Genomic DNA, 14,872 nt, shown 5'->3' with positions numbered 1-14,872 from the left:
GCCGGCCCCGAGGGGCGCCCGGGCCTCTCTCGCCCAGCTCTCTCCCAGTTCTGCACTCCTTCCCTGGCTCAGAAGGCCCGCCGGCCGTGGCCCCGATCCGCTCCCTTCTCCTCCCCCCGCCCCGCGTCGGGCTCCGCTTTCCCTCCATCAACTCCAGGCCGAATTCAATCCGAGAAGGCTCCTTTGAGCTTTTGTGTTTGCTGGGGGAGATGTGGGCGCTGGAGGGATCGCGTTACAACTTTCATTTCCTGAAATGTTTGAGGGAACATCCAGGGTTTTTATCCCCCCATCAGGCCGGGCGATGGGTTCGGGTTTCAGGCCTTGTCATTCAGCTGTCACCAAACAAACGAAGCTCTCAGAGCCCTGGAGAGGGAGAGCTACCTGCTATTCATGACCCCTGGAGCAGGTGATCGCTCATGGGAAAAACAGATAGAATTAATCATAGGGCTGTTCTCTGTTTCCTCTCCTTTTTGGCAGACCTGCCCACAGTGTGAAACCTGTCAGAAAACAAATTAACTCTTTCTTGTTCCCCAGGGGAACTAAAAATACATTTTCAGAAAGCCCACCACACACATTCACACCAAATGACATTTGGAGAGAACATCTTTATATCTGCTCCACTTTGCAGTTTCTTAGTTTGTGGGGTTCCCATCTTAGTGGGACTTGGAACCTCGGGAACTAGGGGAGAATGGGGCAACTTCAGATCACCTGGTTCTATCTACTGAAAGGAGCCCCAAGTGTGATCTCCAAACTCAGGTAGATTTGGACATCTCCTTTCTGCCTGGGTGTCAATGCAGTTGGGCTTGATCCTAATAAAAGGAAAATATCTACCCTAACATAAATCTGTAAGAAATTTCTGTAAATGGGTGTTTCCCCTCCCCCAGATTCTTCCCTAGGTCAACTTTGTTGAGCATCCATATTGGGCTCTGTATTGGAAAATCCGAATGATTTCAAATTTTCCCTCGTTCATTTCCTTAGTTGCCTCAGTTGAACAAAAGCACAAAGGTTAGCATATTGGTGTTCTTTGTTGTGAGGATACTGTTTACCTGCTACTCATTAAATATTATAAATACAAGTTTTAAATTACACCTTTATTTTTTACATTGTTCTACTCTTCTTTTCCCTACATCTGTCCCGCCCTAGAAGATTTCTTTTTTAATAGAGGGAAAGAGAAAGTGCATACAGATTTCCTTCTAAGATATATTAATGTTGGAAAATTTAACCAGGACAGGTTAGGAGTCTTAAATCAGAATGATTTTTAAAGAACAGAAATATGGTAAGGGGACTGCATTGTCATTTTGCCTTTTAGTTTTTCCATAAAAGGGTGTTTTTTTTGTTTTGTTTTTTTGTTTTTTTCTTGGTGAGAAATCAGGAGATATACTGTGTGTAAAAATAATCCTCCTGGCCTTCTTTATGAAGATTTTGTCTGTTTATTTTGAAAACAGCCATTGGTTCCAGATTCCCAGAACTGATTTTCTTAGATTAGCTGTTTGTACTCAGAGGTAGAGCCCTGAGCAATATTATTCTTCAATTAAAATAAAGAATTTGACTTTAGGAAGAAGCATGTTATGTTTATAGAGCATCAGCAACGCAAAGAAAATATTCACCACACATATCTGAAGACAGACAAGGCTTCAATTGTTTAAACGTTCTTCTCACTTCATAGATACAAAGGCACGCTGACCTATCTAGCTTAATTTTTTTTAAGCTTGTTACTTACTTTCATATTCATGACATCCTAAATACAGAACTAATGCTTCTTCTTTGTAACTACCTCCTTGACTTTTAGGTAAAATTTCCTTTTGCAAGGTACTGCAGACTATGCCACCTCCCCCTCAAAATGTGCATTTTCTGTACAAGCTCTGTAAGTTGCTGCTCCCCTCCGCCAACCACACCAGTCCCCACCACCACCACACACACAAAAAGCTGCAAGAGTTAAGGGGAACATTACTGCATACTGATGCTTATAGTTTAAATATAATATCTGTTTGAGAGCCAACTAAAGATGTCACAGCTATGTGGATTTTATTTGGTTTGTTTTTTGGGGTTTTTTTTTCACAGTCCCATTGCCTTTCCCTGGCATTTAGATCATTTGGATAACTAGCAGCTCAGTTTAGAACTGAAGTGCTGCAAAGCAGCTAAAGCCATGCCTTAAGGGGAAGGAGGGGGCAAGGAATGTAGTTGAGTTTGTAAAAATACTTAATATAAAGTAAAAGACATCTAGAAAGTTGGTTTTACAGGCTTGCTGGTTGGAAGCTGCAGATTTTGTATCAGGGATGCAAACCGACCAGCTCTATGAAATGTTAAAAAACATTTTAAAGTTGTTGTTGTTGTTTCTTTTTAAGAATCTTAAGATAAAAAAATACGTAGTCTAGGACTGTGTTTTCCTTCAAGATGCCACGTGCATATCAGCTCAGGTCCTGAACCACCACCCCAGCAATAAATTATGTATCTATTATAAATAAGCCATGGCATTTTAAAAGTTGTAATCAATTTTAAATCCTATTCTAAAATAAATTATATAGCAAATTAAATTTGCTTTGTGTTAATCCATTAATGCTTCTATTTGGATCTGCCTATGTCAGTCCCATAAAAGATTTATCTTCTAAGTTAGGGAGGATGGAAAGGACAGGGGACCAGATGGAGGGAGTTGGTATACAATTTCCATGCCTCCTTATTATAGTAAGTAAAGGGCCAGAATCTATCTTTCTACTTATCTGTCTTTTTAATGATAACCACTAATGGCACAGAAGAGAAAACAGCCAATATCACCTAATTGTATTTTAATTACAATTGGGTAGCCACTTCAGGTACACTTAAGTGTGTGTTACAACTTAAGTTAACTCTTTTCTCTTTCAAAGATAAGACAGGATTGGGGTTTTAGTTTTAGTTAGTTTTTCTTTCTGCATTTTCCTGTTCGAGGGGGTGGGGGGAGAAGAATGTGATTTTAAGAACACTTCAACGTTATGGCAAAGGAAAACAATTAGTGGGCACTTTTGCAAAAGAAGGAGGGGGGGAGACTCCCAGGTAGCAAAGCAATACAGGAGAGCAAACCTTAAGGTGTCTGTGCTCTTCCTGCTGAGAAGTGGGGTCTCAGCTGTCCATTAACAAGTTAAAAGGATAGAAGCTGAAACTCAGATGGGAGACAGGCATACACGCGCCTCAAGCAATCTCTTTCTCTTTGTTTTTAAATGCTACTGCAGTGTTGTTCCTCGCTGTCTGAAAGGACCACAGCGCCTAAAACAGTGATTGCCATCCTCAGTGGGAGAACAGGTTTCCAATTTCATCAGCTGGAACTAAGTTGTGTGTGTATACTCAGATTAAAACACTAAAGAAAATGCAGCCTTTCCAGGGCAGCACTGTTTCTGGGCAGAGGACAAGCCAACAACTCGCCCATGATTTTGACTTCTCGGTCCTGGCTGGCTTACCCATATCTTTAGAGAATCTGCCAGGTGGAGCTATTGGATTCAATCAAACTAGGGAAGAAACGAAGGCGGGGGTCACTTGAGGGGGCTCACAAGTCCCCACCTAAGGTCACGGAGCATACCTGCGGGCTAAGGAACTGAGCCCTCGGGTACCCTTGGTGCGAATTGCCCCTGGGGGCTAAGTGGGCACAGACACTAGCTCCGCTGGCTTCGGGTGTTTGGAGGAGGTAGTCTGGGAGTGTTTTTACCCTCCTACTCCTGGGAAAAGCTCAGAAAAAAAGAAGAAATAACGTAGAGAGAGCACGTGGGCCACCAGCCACTCTCCTCACCTTAACCCTGACCCACCTGTTCTGTCAACACCACCTGCCCCACCAAAGAAGGGCAAAGTGTGAGCCGCGACAGCCCAGCCCGAAGCGCGCTGCGGGCCTCGGCCGGGGCCTCCCTGCTGGGGACCCGGGAGGTGCGTGGGGAGGAGGCCGCTGCTCGCCCCAGGGCCACGGGCTAGGGGGAACGCCGGACCAGGCCCAGCGAAGAAAGCCGAGCTGCCGCCCGGTCCTGCCCGAGACTCTAGAAACCCGGGCCGCTCTCCTCGGCCGCCGTTGAAGTTCTAACGACAAGCCAGGGAAGGGGTGCCCTCTGTGGCTGGCACCCCTCCGCCGAGCGCGCGGGTGATGAGCCCAGGTCCGAGGGCCAAGACCCAGGCCGCAGGAAGCAAAGAAAACGGGCCATACCTGAAGTAGGAAGGGCGGCCGGGCCTAGGCCGCCTCCCGACCAGGCTCTTGGGCCTGAGCCGGCTGCCCTCAAGTCTGAGAACCAGGGAGCGCTCCCACCTGCCGCCTGGCCCGGGAGCCGCGAGTGGCCAAGACCGCTTCATCCCTCCGCCACTGGGCCTGGTCCAACCCAGCAGTAGCTTTTCCCGCGTGGCTCACGTGCCTCGCCCGGAACTTAGCTCCTTAATTCAAAGAGCGAGACGCGACTTGAGCTTGGGAGGTGGCTCCTGGGTGCCCAAGGCCACGGCAGCTGCGTTGTCCCCCGAAGCTCAGGCCTTTGCCTCCTCCACGGTCTGGACCTTACAGGCTAGCCTCAGGGGCTCCGCAGGCCGGGCCACCAGGTCCCGCGCCTGGAGCTGCGCAGTGATGCGGCTCCCGGGACGCGCGCGATTCTCCGTGAAACGGTGAAGCGGCTCCACCCGGGTCCGGGGGCGGAGAGCAGCGGCGCCCCGATTTCCCGCGCCTTGGGAGGGCAGAGTGGCAGGAGCAGCCACGGGAGTCTGCAGGTGGCAGGAGAAGCTCCTCCAGTTTTCTGCAGCCGGAGACGCGCGGAACGGAAGCCTCTGGCTCCCTAACCTGGAGTTCTGCTTGCAGACTTGACCAAAGACCTCCAGGCGGGGGAGGCGGTAGGAGTGAAGCCCCCTCCAGCCGCAGCCGCCGCTGCAGGCACGGAGGCTGCGGCGGAGCAGAGGAACAGCCGTTCCGTGCGGGGTCAGTGCCAGGTGCCCGACTCGCCCTCAGGGTGCGGGGGAGAGCGGCGTGACAAGGGTCACTGCTCAGCAAACTAAGAGTTCGCCCACAAGCACCAATGCTACTGCCTCTTCCTGGAAGCTTCCGCTTCATCTCGGGGTCAAGCCCAACCTATCCTGCCTGGAGAATAGTTCAAGACCGGCGGTGCCCGGCCTCAGCGGCCTCCTTCTCCCTGCCCGCAGCTCGTGGTGCTTTGGGGACTCTTGAGTCCCGACCTGCTAAGCCAAATTCAGGAACCGTCGGCCAAGCCCCTTGGCCTCCCAAGCATTTAAGGAAGCTTCGTTCTCAGCCAAGAGGTCAAGGCAAGCAGGCAGTGGGGACCCGAACAATCCTGTGTTCAGATCTAAAACGTAAAAAATTTAAAAATCGCCCTAATATGTTATTGTTCTCATCTTACTTGATAAAATTCTGTAAGGTTTCATCCTAAAAACTATTTATAAGCCGTCGTTCATTACTTTGGGTTCTCCTTATGAAATCTGTAAAGGAGAAATCGAAAAGTGGCTTTTGATTCAGTTAAACTGTGAAGCCGAGAAGGTAAATTAGAGGTCCCTTAACAGCAGGTCCTTGAAGATTTCCTCGAGGAAAAAAAAAATATGGTTAGTTCCCCCTAATGATTGCTCTAAAATGATTGCCAAGAAAACTCAAAGCAATATTCAGCTTTCTCGCTTCCTCCTGCTTGTCCCTGGTTTATCCAGACTGAGAGGAGGATGGTGAGGGAGGCACATTGTGCAATTTCTTATTAAACACATCTGGAATTTGCGCACTCTGGATCGAATGCCAGGGATTTTACAAAGAGTTTATGACTGTGACAGAAAATTGTCCTTTTAACGAGTTTACAAGCAGTAATCACAGGGGCTTTTACAGGACCGGCCCACTCTGCTCCTTGCCAGATTTGCAGACATTTCCAAGATTCACCAACCAAGGGAGCAGGAAGTGGGCCGGGGTGCCCAGGGAGACAGAACTTCCACGAGTCTAAAATTATACTAAACAGAGCTGGAAGAGTGGGGGGTAGTCATCTGGGTAGGAAGAGAGGGCATGTAAGAAATTAAAGTAATTGGCCCTTCCTATTTTTCAGGGAGATTTCCGCGGTGTCCTTTGAAGCCTGTCAGGGTCATTGAAAGCTATCTTTGTGCAGGGTGTTTGTTTTGGGGAGTGAATGTGAAGAATGCGAGGAGATCCCCTGTGAGAGCCCCTCCTGCAGAGGGTGGCATTTCTCCGTGGCCCAAGACGTGGAGAATAAACACCCTAGTGACTTAAATAAACACCAACTTAATGATCCAAAACACTAACAAGGGAGATTGGGACCCTGAGCTCCCAATCCAAAGGATGGTCTCTGAGCGGCTGTGTGAACATCTGTCCATCACTGAGGGGAAAAATGACTTTATAAGTAAAAGTGACTACAGTTAAGTACAGTGACCCTTTCTCCCTGGAACTCAGTCACAGCCATTTAGCATTTAAAAAAAAAAAAAAACTCAAAATAAGAAGGCCTTAATCTCCCCATCTCCCACCCCCACTTCTAGATCAGGACAGGAAAGATAGGAAAGAGTAAGAAAGAAATGAATATATTAATGGTGACACAGATGGAGAAAAATCAAAATTATGAAACTGTCATGTCAGAAAATAGACTTCCTCTGGGGAGTAATATTTTACAAAGCACAAGCAAGCCAATCCTGTTATCCTGAGTAGAATTTTAATAAATAATGCCATTTGTTTCACTAATTTTAAAAGCTAAATACAAAGATACATCATTTTTGCCCCAGGCAAAAATAATTTGGAGCCTACATGATTACTGGGATTTTTCTGGACACTATCAGGCAGCGCCACAAAGAACTCCTGTCCTGTTGGTCTGCTTTCTATTTGCACAGAGTAATTCACAATGTTGCTATCCTTGTACAAGTTCCCTTTTTTTCCCCCCAAGCAGATAAATTATTTTACTTTCACAGTCTTGTCATAAATTTGTTAATAATACAAAAGAGCTAACATACGAATGATGTGGAGAAGAGCTAGTGGTAAACAAAACTGCATCTCTAAATAATAAAAAAATAAATAAATACCCCAAAGCTAAATTCACTCTTTTTCTGTCATATAATTAACTCAGTCACCACTCTTGGTTCAGGGGATGGCCTTCAAAGTACCCTGCAATTCATAACCACCATTAAGTAAGAAAGCAAGAAAACTATTCGTTTAAAAAAAATGGGGGGGGGGCCCAATGACAGCAATACACAACTCACCTTTCAGAAACAGAATCAGTACTCCTGGTGTTCTACTAAGTTTTAATTTAGACTGGTTTAGGTACAATAGAAAAGAAACCTGAAAACACATGCTGTTTTAGTAACAAATACCAGGTTGCTAGATTTGTTACCTATTTTTGCAAGCTAGAAACTAGGAACAGGAGAAACCCTTAACAGGAGTAGGCTACAGATAAGAAAGCTTCAAGGGCATGAGAAGTAATGGCATTCAGGAAAGTGTTTTTTCACACTGGTACATTTTTAAAGTTTGCCATAAAAAAAACCCAAGAAAACAAACAACAACCAAAAACCCCCACTAAATTTGACAGAAGTATTTGTATTACTAATGGTCACTTCTATTTCTAACTGCCTCACATAGAGAGCATTAAGACATTTAGGCACTTGTTTTTTCCCCTAATACTGTTCTTTCATTTTAATCTACATAAAATTGTTTAACACTAAATATGAAAATGTAAACTTAATTTTCCCCATCAAAAAAAAGTTATAAGATCGTATTTTTCCTATTCACCTTAAGAATGCAACCAGTTCCTCCCAGGCTGGAGGATCTTTTCACTATTTTGATCTCCTCTCTCTCTGTCTCTCCCTCGTTTTCATTTCCTTTTCCTCTTCTCAAAACATTTTTCCATAAATAAATTAAAATGAAGTAATTAAAATCCAGTTGATTTTGTAATTCCCATTCATTGAAAAAAAAAAAAAGAAAAAGAAAAAAGAAAGGCTACTGAAGCTGGAACACGGGTTGCCCAGAACCAAGACTGGGTGACTGGATATTTTTGTTTGTTTGGGTTGTTTTTTTTTTTCGTTTCCCTGATCTCCACACTGGGAGGGGAAATAATGCAAAAGTGGAAAGAGTTGGAGAGAAGAGGGCACTGAGCTTGAGATCGCTGTTGGGTTTGAATTTTTAAAAAGATATTTGTGAAAGTCCACCATTCCTTTATGCGCAAAGAACCCCAGAAACAAGCTGCAAAAATGTTCCTGATTTCTATTTACAAGTGTCCCTAGTCGCTGCTTCGAGGCCCCAATCCCTCCCCCTTAGGACCCCAAGTCCACCAGACTGGAGGTGAGGGGGCCCAGCAGAGAGTCCTGGAGCTGATGCTGGTGGGCTTGCAGGCCGTGGGTGGGCTGAGAGGCGGTTAAACCTGGGAGAGAATAGTTTGAGCTCCTGGCGTGGCTCATATTGCCCTGCAGCAGAAGGACCGAGTTCTGGTCTGGACTTTGGGGAGGTGAGAATTCTTCTTCTGAGCTGGACATGAGCGGCTTGCCCCCTTCCAGAGGAGAGAGTTGATTCTGCTTGTTGGAGGAGGAGTTATTGTTTTCAGTGTTCTCCCTAAGAAATAGAGGACAACACCATATGGTTAAAAAAAAAAAAAAAAAGTAAGTTAAAAAAAAGTGTGAGATGGAGGGAGGGGAGCTGGAAGGAGGAAAGGGCCATTGTGCAATCAGTCATTGACCCAAATGGAGAAGCTCTGCCCTCTCACCCATCCCCAAGGGTCCTAGGGGAAATGAAGAGGCAGAAGAGACTTGAGAAATGGGGAGCTACGGACAGAGCTCCTGGGGAGCCAGGTCCCTTCCTCTTCCAGATTTTAGAAAGCCAGATCAGCAGGGCTTATTTGAAACATAAAAATTATTTTTAAATTTTTGTTCAAGCAGTTATTTTTAAATACCTATCAACAAGTACCACATTTAGAAGTAATGAAATTTGAAAATCTTCCAACAAATGATTGTTGGTGATGAAGAAAATGATCGGGGGACGAACAGCACCCACTGAACAGATGTTTGGTGGTGAATCAAGTCAATTGTCCTGTTCCCATCTGAGGAAACGATTAACCGTCGAGTTTCCCTGCCCCTGCCCGGAGGTTGTGGTCTCAGAGACACAGGACAGGTCATGGGAAGTGGTGTCCAGAGCGGCCCAGTGACCTGAGTAAACACAGGGAGCGCAGCCAGTCTCTCCGATTTCATCAGGGAGTGGGCCCTCGGGCCTGGCTTAAAGGACGGCCTTTTTGAAACTAACGTCTACCTGGAACTGTACTGTTCCTGTCTCCGTGTTACTCGCTCAGCCCGCAGTCCCTCACGGCCCTCTCTCAGACTCCCTGCGGGCATCCACACCAGCGCACCCATTCCCCACAGGGGAACTTCGCGACCCCGCACAGCCGGAGCCTGTGCGAAGAACCGGGGTCTCAGTCTGGGCGCTCGGTGCTGGTGAACTGCAGGGTCTTGTAGCCCTTGGCGCTTCTGCCTTCAGAGGGCTCGGCCGTCCTCCCCACCGCGGGGCCCGCCTGTCTCCCCAACTCTCTCCCCATCTTTCGCAGTCTCTCCCAGAGAGCCCATTTCAGCTATCCAGACTCTTGCTTTTCCACCCAGAGGGGAACAAGGCGGCGACATCTTCGGCCCCCAGGCTCCGAAGCGAACAAAAGAAACCTAGCCGACTCGGGAGCTTAGGTTTCCCCCAAACTGCCCGGCTCCCCGAAGCGCTCTCCCCACCGCCGCAGCCGCCGCCGCCGCCGCCGCCGCCTCCCACACGCTCTTCCGAATCTCGGTCGGAAACTCTACAGCAAACGAGTGGAGCCGGGCCAGGTGGCCGGGTGTGTTGGCGTGAGGAGGGCGGGGGCACAGACAGGTTAAAAAAATATTGCTTTCTGAGCTCTGGGGCGAGAGAAGTCTGCGACTGGAAACCCCTTCCTCACCCGGGGAGGGGGGCGGGGGGGCGGCGCGGACAGCGAGACTGACCAGCCTCGGCTCCCAGCCAGGCTCGAGGGAGCCGACGAGGAGCAATCTTTTCTGGGCTCGGGGCGCCAGGGAGTAAATGCAGCGCCAACTCTCCCAAAGCTCTCTTTTCTGTGGATTTCTTTTGAAAGACTCCTCTCTTTGTACAGCTAGTGCGGAATTAAGCGACCTCTCACCCAGAAGACTACCAGGACAGAGCGATTGAAGGACGGGACGGGAGTGGTGGCTGAGAAGTTTCAGGCCAGCTCCACCCTCACCGGGAGCAAGAGGAGAGAGGTTCGAGACCCTCAGGCCCCACCGAACCCCTCTCCTCGCGATACCAATCAACACTGCCCTTCTAAGCTGATCTAGAAACTCACTCTCCACCCGCCACTCCTCGCCCCAGCCAGCCAAGGAGGCATGAAAAACAAACCTAGCGCCAACATTTTCCAACACACATCCAAGGAAACCCACGCGCGGACGCTCAAATCAGATGAGCACCCCCCGCCCCACCCCTAGCAAGCGATCTCAGAGTTCACGAACTTTCGCCGCAGTGCCGCGGAAGCCTGGGCGCCGCCCGGCGGAGGGCTCCGGCCGGCTGGGTGGACACGGTGGCTGGTGCCTGCGGGGGCGGGAAGGGGCGGCGGGGACAGGAAGGCTTCCCGGGCTCGCCCGATCAGCGGGAATCACTCCGCGTACCTTTCCTTGGCCTCGGCGGCCCGGTCTCTTTGCCTCCGGTTCTTAAACCAGTTGCTGACTTGGGTGGTGGTGAGGCCGGTGGCCTCGGCCAGCTCCCGCTTCTCACGCGGCGAGGGGTAGGGGTTATGCGCGTACCACTCCCGCAGCACGCCCCGCGACTTCTCCTTGAAGCAGTAGCTGGTCTCTTCGCCGTCCCAGATGGTGCGCGGCAACGGGAATTTTCGGCGCACCCGATATTTGCCCACCGCGCCCAAGGGCCGGCCGCGCAACTTCTCGGCCTCCACGTAGTGCGCCTTCAGCCACAGTTGTTGCAGCTTGGGGTGGTTGTGAGGCGAGAACTGGTGGCTCTCCAGGATCTTGTAGAGCTCGCGGAAGTTGCCGCGGTGGAAGGCGACCACGGCCTTGGCCTTGAGCACGCTTTCGTTCTTGTGCAGGTGGTCGCAGGCGGGCAGCGACCACAGGAACCTGCCCAGGCGCTCCAGGTTCCCGCCTTGCTGCAAAACCTCGCATACGCACGCCACTTGCTCCTGCGTGAAGCCGAACGATGGCAGCATCGACATGGCTGGGGCCTGCCGGGGCGCACTGCCCTGGCGCACGCGGCAGGGAGCAAAGCCGAAAAAGCAGGAGGAGGCAGCCGCAGAGAGGGGGGCGCGGCTGCTCCTAACCCCCTCCCTAGGCTTTGCGAAGGCTAAAAAGCGAGTCGAGACTTGGGGACGGGCGGCCGAGTTAGTGGAGGAGGAGTAGGACTCGCGCTGGACAAGGAGCGTCCTGCTCACTCCGCAGCTTTTCGGGCCTCGCTGGCTCCGGCCTCCCGCCGGGTGGATGCTGCTTGTTGCCGGGGAACTTGGTTTCTGTTCTCCCCGCAGCTGCCTTAAAGCGCGCAGCGTCCCCGGCGCGCTGATTGGCTGCGGGCGGCGCCTATCCGGGGCTGGCCAGCCCGCGCGCCGCCAGGCCGGGCCGCGAGGCCGCGCCGCCCCGCGCGGGGAGGGCGAGGCTGTGCAGCGAGGGATAGGGAGTGTTGGGAGGAGGGGGACCGCGAGCGGTGGGAAGCGAGGAGGGGGTGGGGGGGAGGGAGCGGTGCTTCCCGGGGACGGGGGTGGTGGGAGTGGGTGAGCGCGTCAGGACCTTGAAAAGTGAGCCCCCTCTGCAGTGTCACCTAAGGGCAGCCGCGCACATCTCTGCACAAATCAATGACTCCAGACCTTCTGATTCGCCTCCTCTCCCTCCATACCCTGTCTCTGTCCCTTGCAGACTTGCCCTTTCCCGGTGAGCTCATATTTAATTACCTTAATGTTGGAATGAATAAGTAATGGATTGATGAATAGCTTATGGAACGCGATAAATAATACAAGAGCAGACCAGTGCTCCGGGCTGCAACCGCTGGAAGAATGGCTTCTCTCCCGGCTGGCTTCAGCTCCAGGAGCCAAGCCTAATTTCCTCCTCTCTTCCCTCCTGCCCCCACCTCCCTCCAAAAGTCACAGATACTCCCGGCTGTATAGCGCTTCCCTCATTCTCAAAAGGCCGCGACTATTTAGGACCACGCAAAGAGTTGTGTAGAGCATAGTTGCTGAGCAGATAGAGATGCCGAAGGTTCATTTATGATTTGGTATCTTAATGTTCTATGGTTTAAGTGGGCAGGCTTCTGGACTCGGTTTCCCCATTAGCGTGGTTGCATTTTCCAAGGCCACCTCTGCTACCGAGGAATGCCGAGAAGATTTACTTGCTATTAGCAAAAATGCTTTGGGAACCTCGCGCGAAAGGCGCTGGATGGGGTGTAAATTAAATAAAACTGTGTCCGGCTCCAATAGCCCTCTGGTTGTAACATAATCCTTGCCCTGTTCTGAGAGGGACACTGCCCTCAAAGCGAGAACGACAGCGGCTCCAAGAAGATTAAATAAAGAGGTGTGTGTGTGTGTGTGTGTGTGTGTGTGTGTGTGTGTGTGTGTGTGTGTGTAGATTGCAATGCTGGCCTATTTTACTGCCAGGGAATGAGAGATGTCTTGCAGTTTCAGTCCTATCATCTCTTATTTTGTGTATGTGTGGAGAATGCTTATTAAAACTACACAAACAAATGAAGCTGTAATTATCTTAAGCCTCATTTGCACACCTTGTTCCAAAGCAATTATTAAAAAGATTTTGAAAACAATTAGAGTCTCTAAACAAAGATAATCTATTGTCAGAGCTGAGACTGGCAGGAGATAAGAACAATGCATGGAGATAAGGGGAGCCAAACGGTGGAAGGAGAGTGACTTTATGACTATACTTATCTCTGATTAGATAACTTCAAAACAGAATTTTAAGTACACTTCAAAAATGCTTTTGATTTAAATGTCTCCTCTTGGTGAATGCAAGGAGCAAACTCTAGGTTCTTTAAACTTGCTCGTCTTCTTTAAATATGTTTTGATTCCATCAGCAAGAGCCCAGCATCGCAGAACCATTTACATATTGAGACATAAGTGGGAGTGGAAGAAGGAGAAGCACGGTGTCTCTTTCCCCTTGTATTATTTATATGGTTTTAAAATAATGCACCCAGTCCAATGCACCCTGCAATGTACATCTTAAACTCATGAAGGGTTTCCACTCCCTAGCTGTCTCTCAGGAGGCTCCGAGTAGACATGAAGCTGCTTCTCCGCTGAACTCCCAAACAATGCTTTTTGCATCTTTGAAACACTGCAGTATCAGACCTTGGAAATAGATGCTGATATTTCAATATGTTTGGGATTATTTTTAAGTGCATTTAATGGGTGCATATTATTTCAAAAGAGTCTCTACCACACTGTGTGCCCAATGACTTACTTTCTAAACTGGAAAACTGGCAAAGCTGAGCCCAAGCCCATGTGTCTGGTAATTTTCCCTGGCGGTCTTATTTTAGTGCTCATGATGTTTCAGATGAAGTCTTGAGGAGCTGCAGTGTCCCGCCAGAAGGAACGTCTCTGCTTGGAACAGTCCTTATTGACATGGCAGCTGTGTGAGGACTGGAACGGAGGCTTAAACTCGGCTCTAAAAAATCAGTTAATGCCTAAAGTCTGGAGCGAGTGCGCAGAATTACAATGTGTGCGTGTGTTAGAGGAATGTGGGGGGGGGGGGCGGGAGTCTGTAAGTACAACCAAGTCTCTTAAAAGACAAACGGTAAATTGAGTATGGGGTGTACTTTATAATTAACAATTTTGTATAAGGAAATGAGGCACAGCTTGGACAAATAAGGGCAGGTATTGATTTACAGGGAGCAGAGAGATGACAATTAGACACCAATATGACCACCTTTTTTCCGGCTTCCTCCAGACCTCCCTGCCCACTTCTTTTCATCTCTCTTCAAAAGGAGTCAAGACGCACTAGACGTTGGCGACAACTGGGAAGACGACCGTGTGGATGCCGCGATTGCGGGCACCGGGGTTGATGTGATGTGGTGCTCGTCTTTGGAGGCCGTGCCCGGGCCCGCCAGCCTTTCTCCTAGCGTTCAATCCAGTAGATCGCGTGACTAGAAAGGAAAAGTGCCTTTCGCTTTGTACCAACGAGCCTACCTGCTATTTCAATCCCTCGGTTAGGGGAACCAATCGTTATAAATGTTAATTATTGGCTCAGATATATAAGGTTTCCCAAAATGGAACCTTTCACTGAAAACCACTAAAAGAGGTAAAATGACATGAATTTACAAACCACATAAACCAAATGATCCATTTTAAATCGCACACAGAAAGGTTTGAGTTGTTCTAGTAACTTAAAACCTTTTGCTGTCAATGCAAATCACAAGAAAACAGAGATGCGGCGGAGATTTAAAGGCAACGAGCAACTCTAGCTGCTGCCCTCGCCGCTTCGCGGCTCCCGAGGGTAACGCGGCTGGAAAGGAGCTCCCAACACCAGGCTTCTGCTCTCCTGTGCCTCCCTCCGTACAGGTAACGGCCGGGTGCGCACAATTGGTCTATGGAAAGGTCAATGCAGAGGCACCAGTTGGTGCTGGGGTTTCTCGGTCGGGTTGACATAAGGCCTTGGTTCAAAAAGCTCTGGCTGGGACCCACTTGTTTCCCTTCTGGCTTGGAGCGAGATGCTTTGAGGCTCCCGGCCGGCTTTCTCGGAATTCCTTTGCCATTAAGAACGACAGCGGGGATTCTACTCTACCTAAAGATATTTGGAAGGGAAGGGCTTCGGGAGGTGTCTCTTCAATAAATTAGCGTCGTCTCTCTGGGGCAGTGAGAAGACTCCCCAAATCCTGGCTGAAGTGACAACGTCCATCTTTTTCCTCTACTTGGTCGGAAACTCCAGGTGCCCTCGACCCTCGGGA

At 49.2% G+C, this 14,872-nt stretch overlaps 1 protein-coding gene across 1 annotated transcript; it reads right to left on the bottom strand.

Annotated features, from left to right (window-relative positions):
- Window positions 1-6,629: 6,629 nt before the first annotated feature.
- Window positions 6,630-11,433, bottom strand: SIX1 (SIX homeobox 1). Its single transcript, XM_082647967.1, has 2 exons — window positions 10,594-11,433; window positions 6,630-8,518 (listed from the first exon to the last, which is right to left on the bottom strand). The coding sequence occupies exons 1-2, from the start codon at window positions 11,151-11,153 to the stop codon at window positions 8,224-8,226; spliced, it is 855 nt and encodes a 284-aa protein (XP_082504093.1). The 5' UTR covers window positions 11,154-11,433; the 3' UTR covers window positions 6,630-8,223.
- Window positions 11,434-14,872: the final 3,439 nt, after the last annotated feature.

This window comes from Grampus griseus (assembly GCF_964374135.1).
Source record: "Grampus griseus genome assembly, chromosome: 2".
Classification (NCBI taxonomy): Eukaryota; Metazoa; Chordata; class Mammalia; order Artiodactyla; family Delphinidae; genus Grampus; species Grampus griseus.
This window is presented reverse-complemented; position numbering and strand designations above follow the sequence as displayed.

What these genes read in the sequence shown, in the direction of transcription:
- SIX1 (XM_082647967.1), bottom strand. Translation starts at nt 11,153, where the DNA reads ATGTCGATGCTGCCATCGTTCGGCTTCACGCAGGAGCAAGTGGCGTGC. An exon ending in GCCGCCGAGGCCAAGGAAAG is followed by an intron (nt 8,519 to 10,593) that starts GTACGCGGAGTG and finishes TCTATTTCTTAG; the next exon opens with GGAGAACACTGAAAACAATA.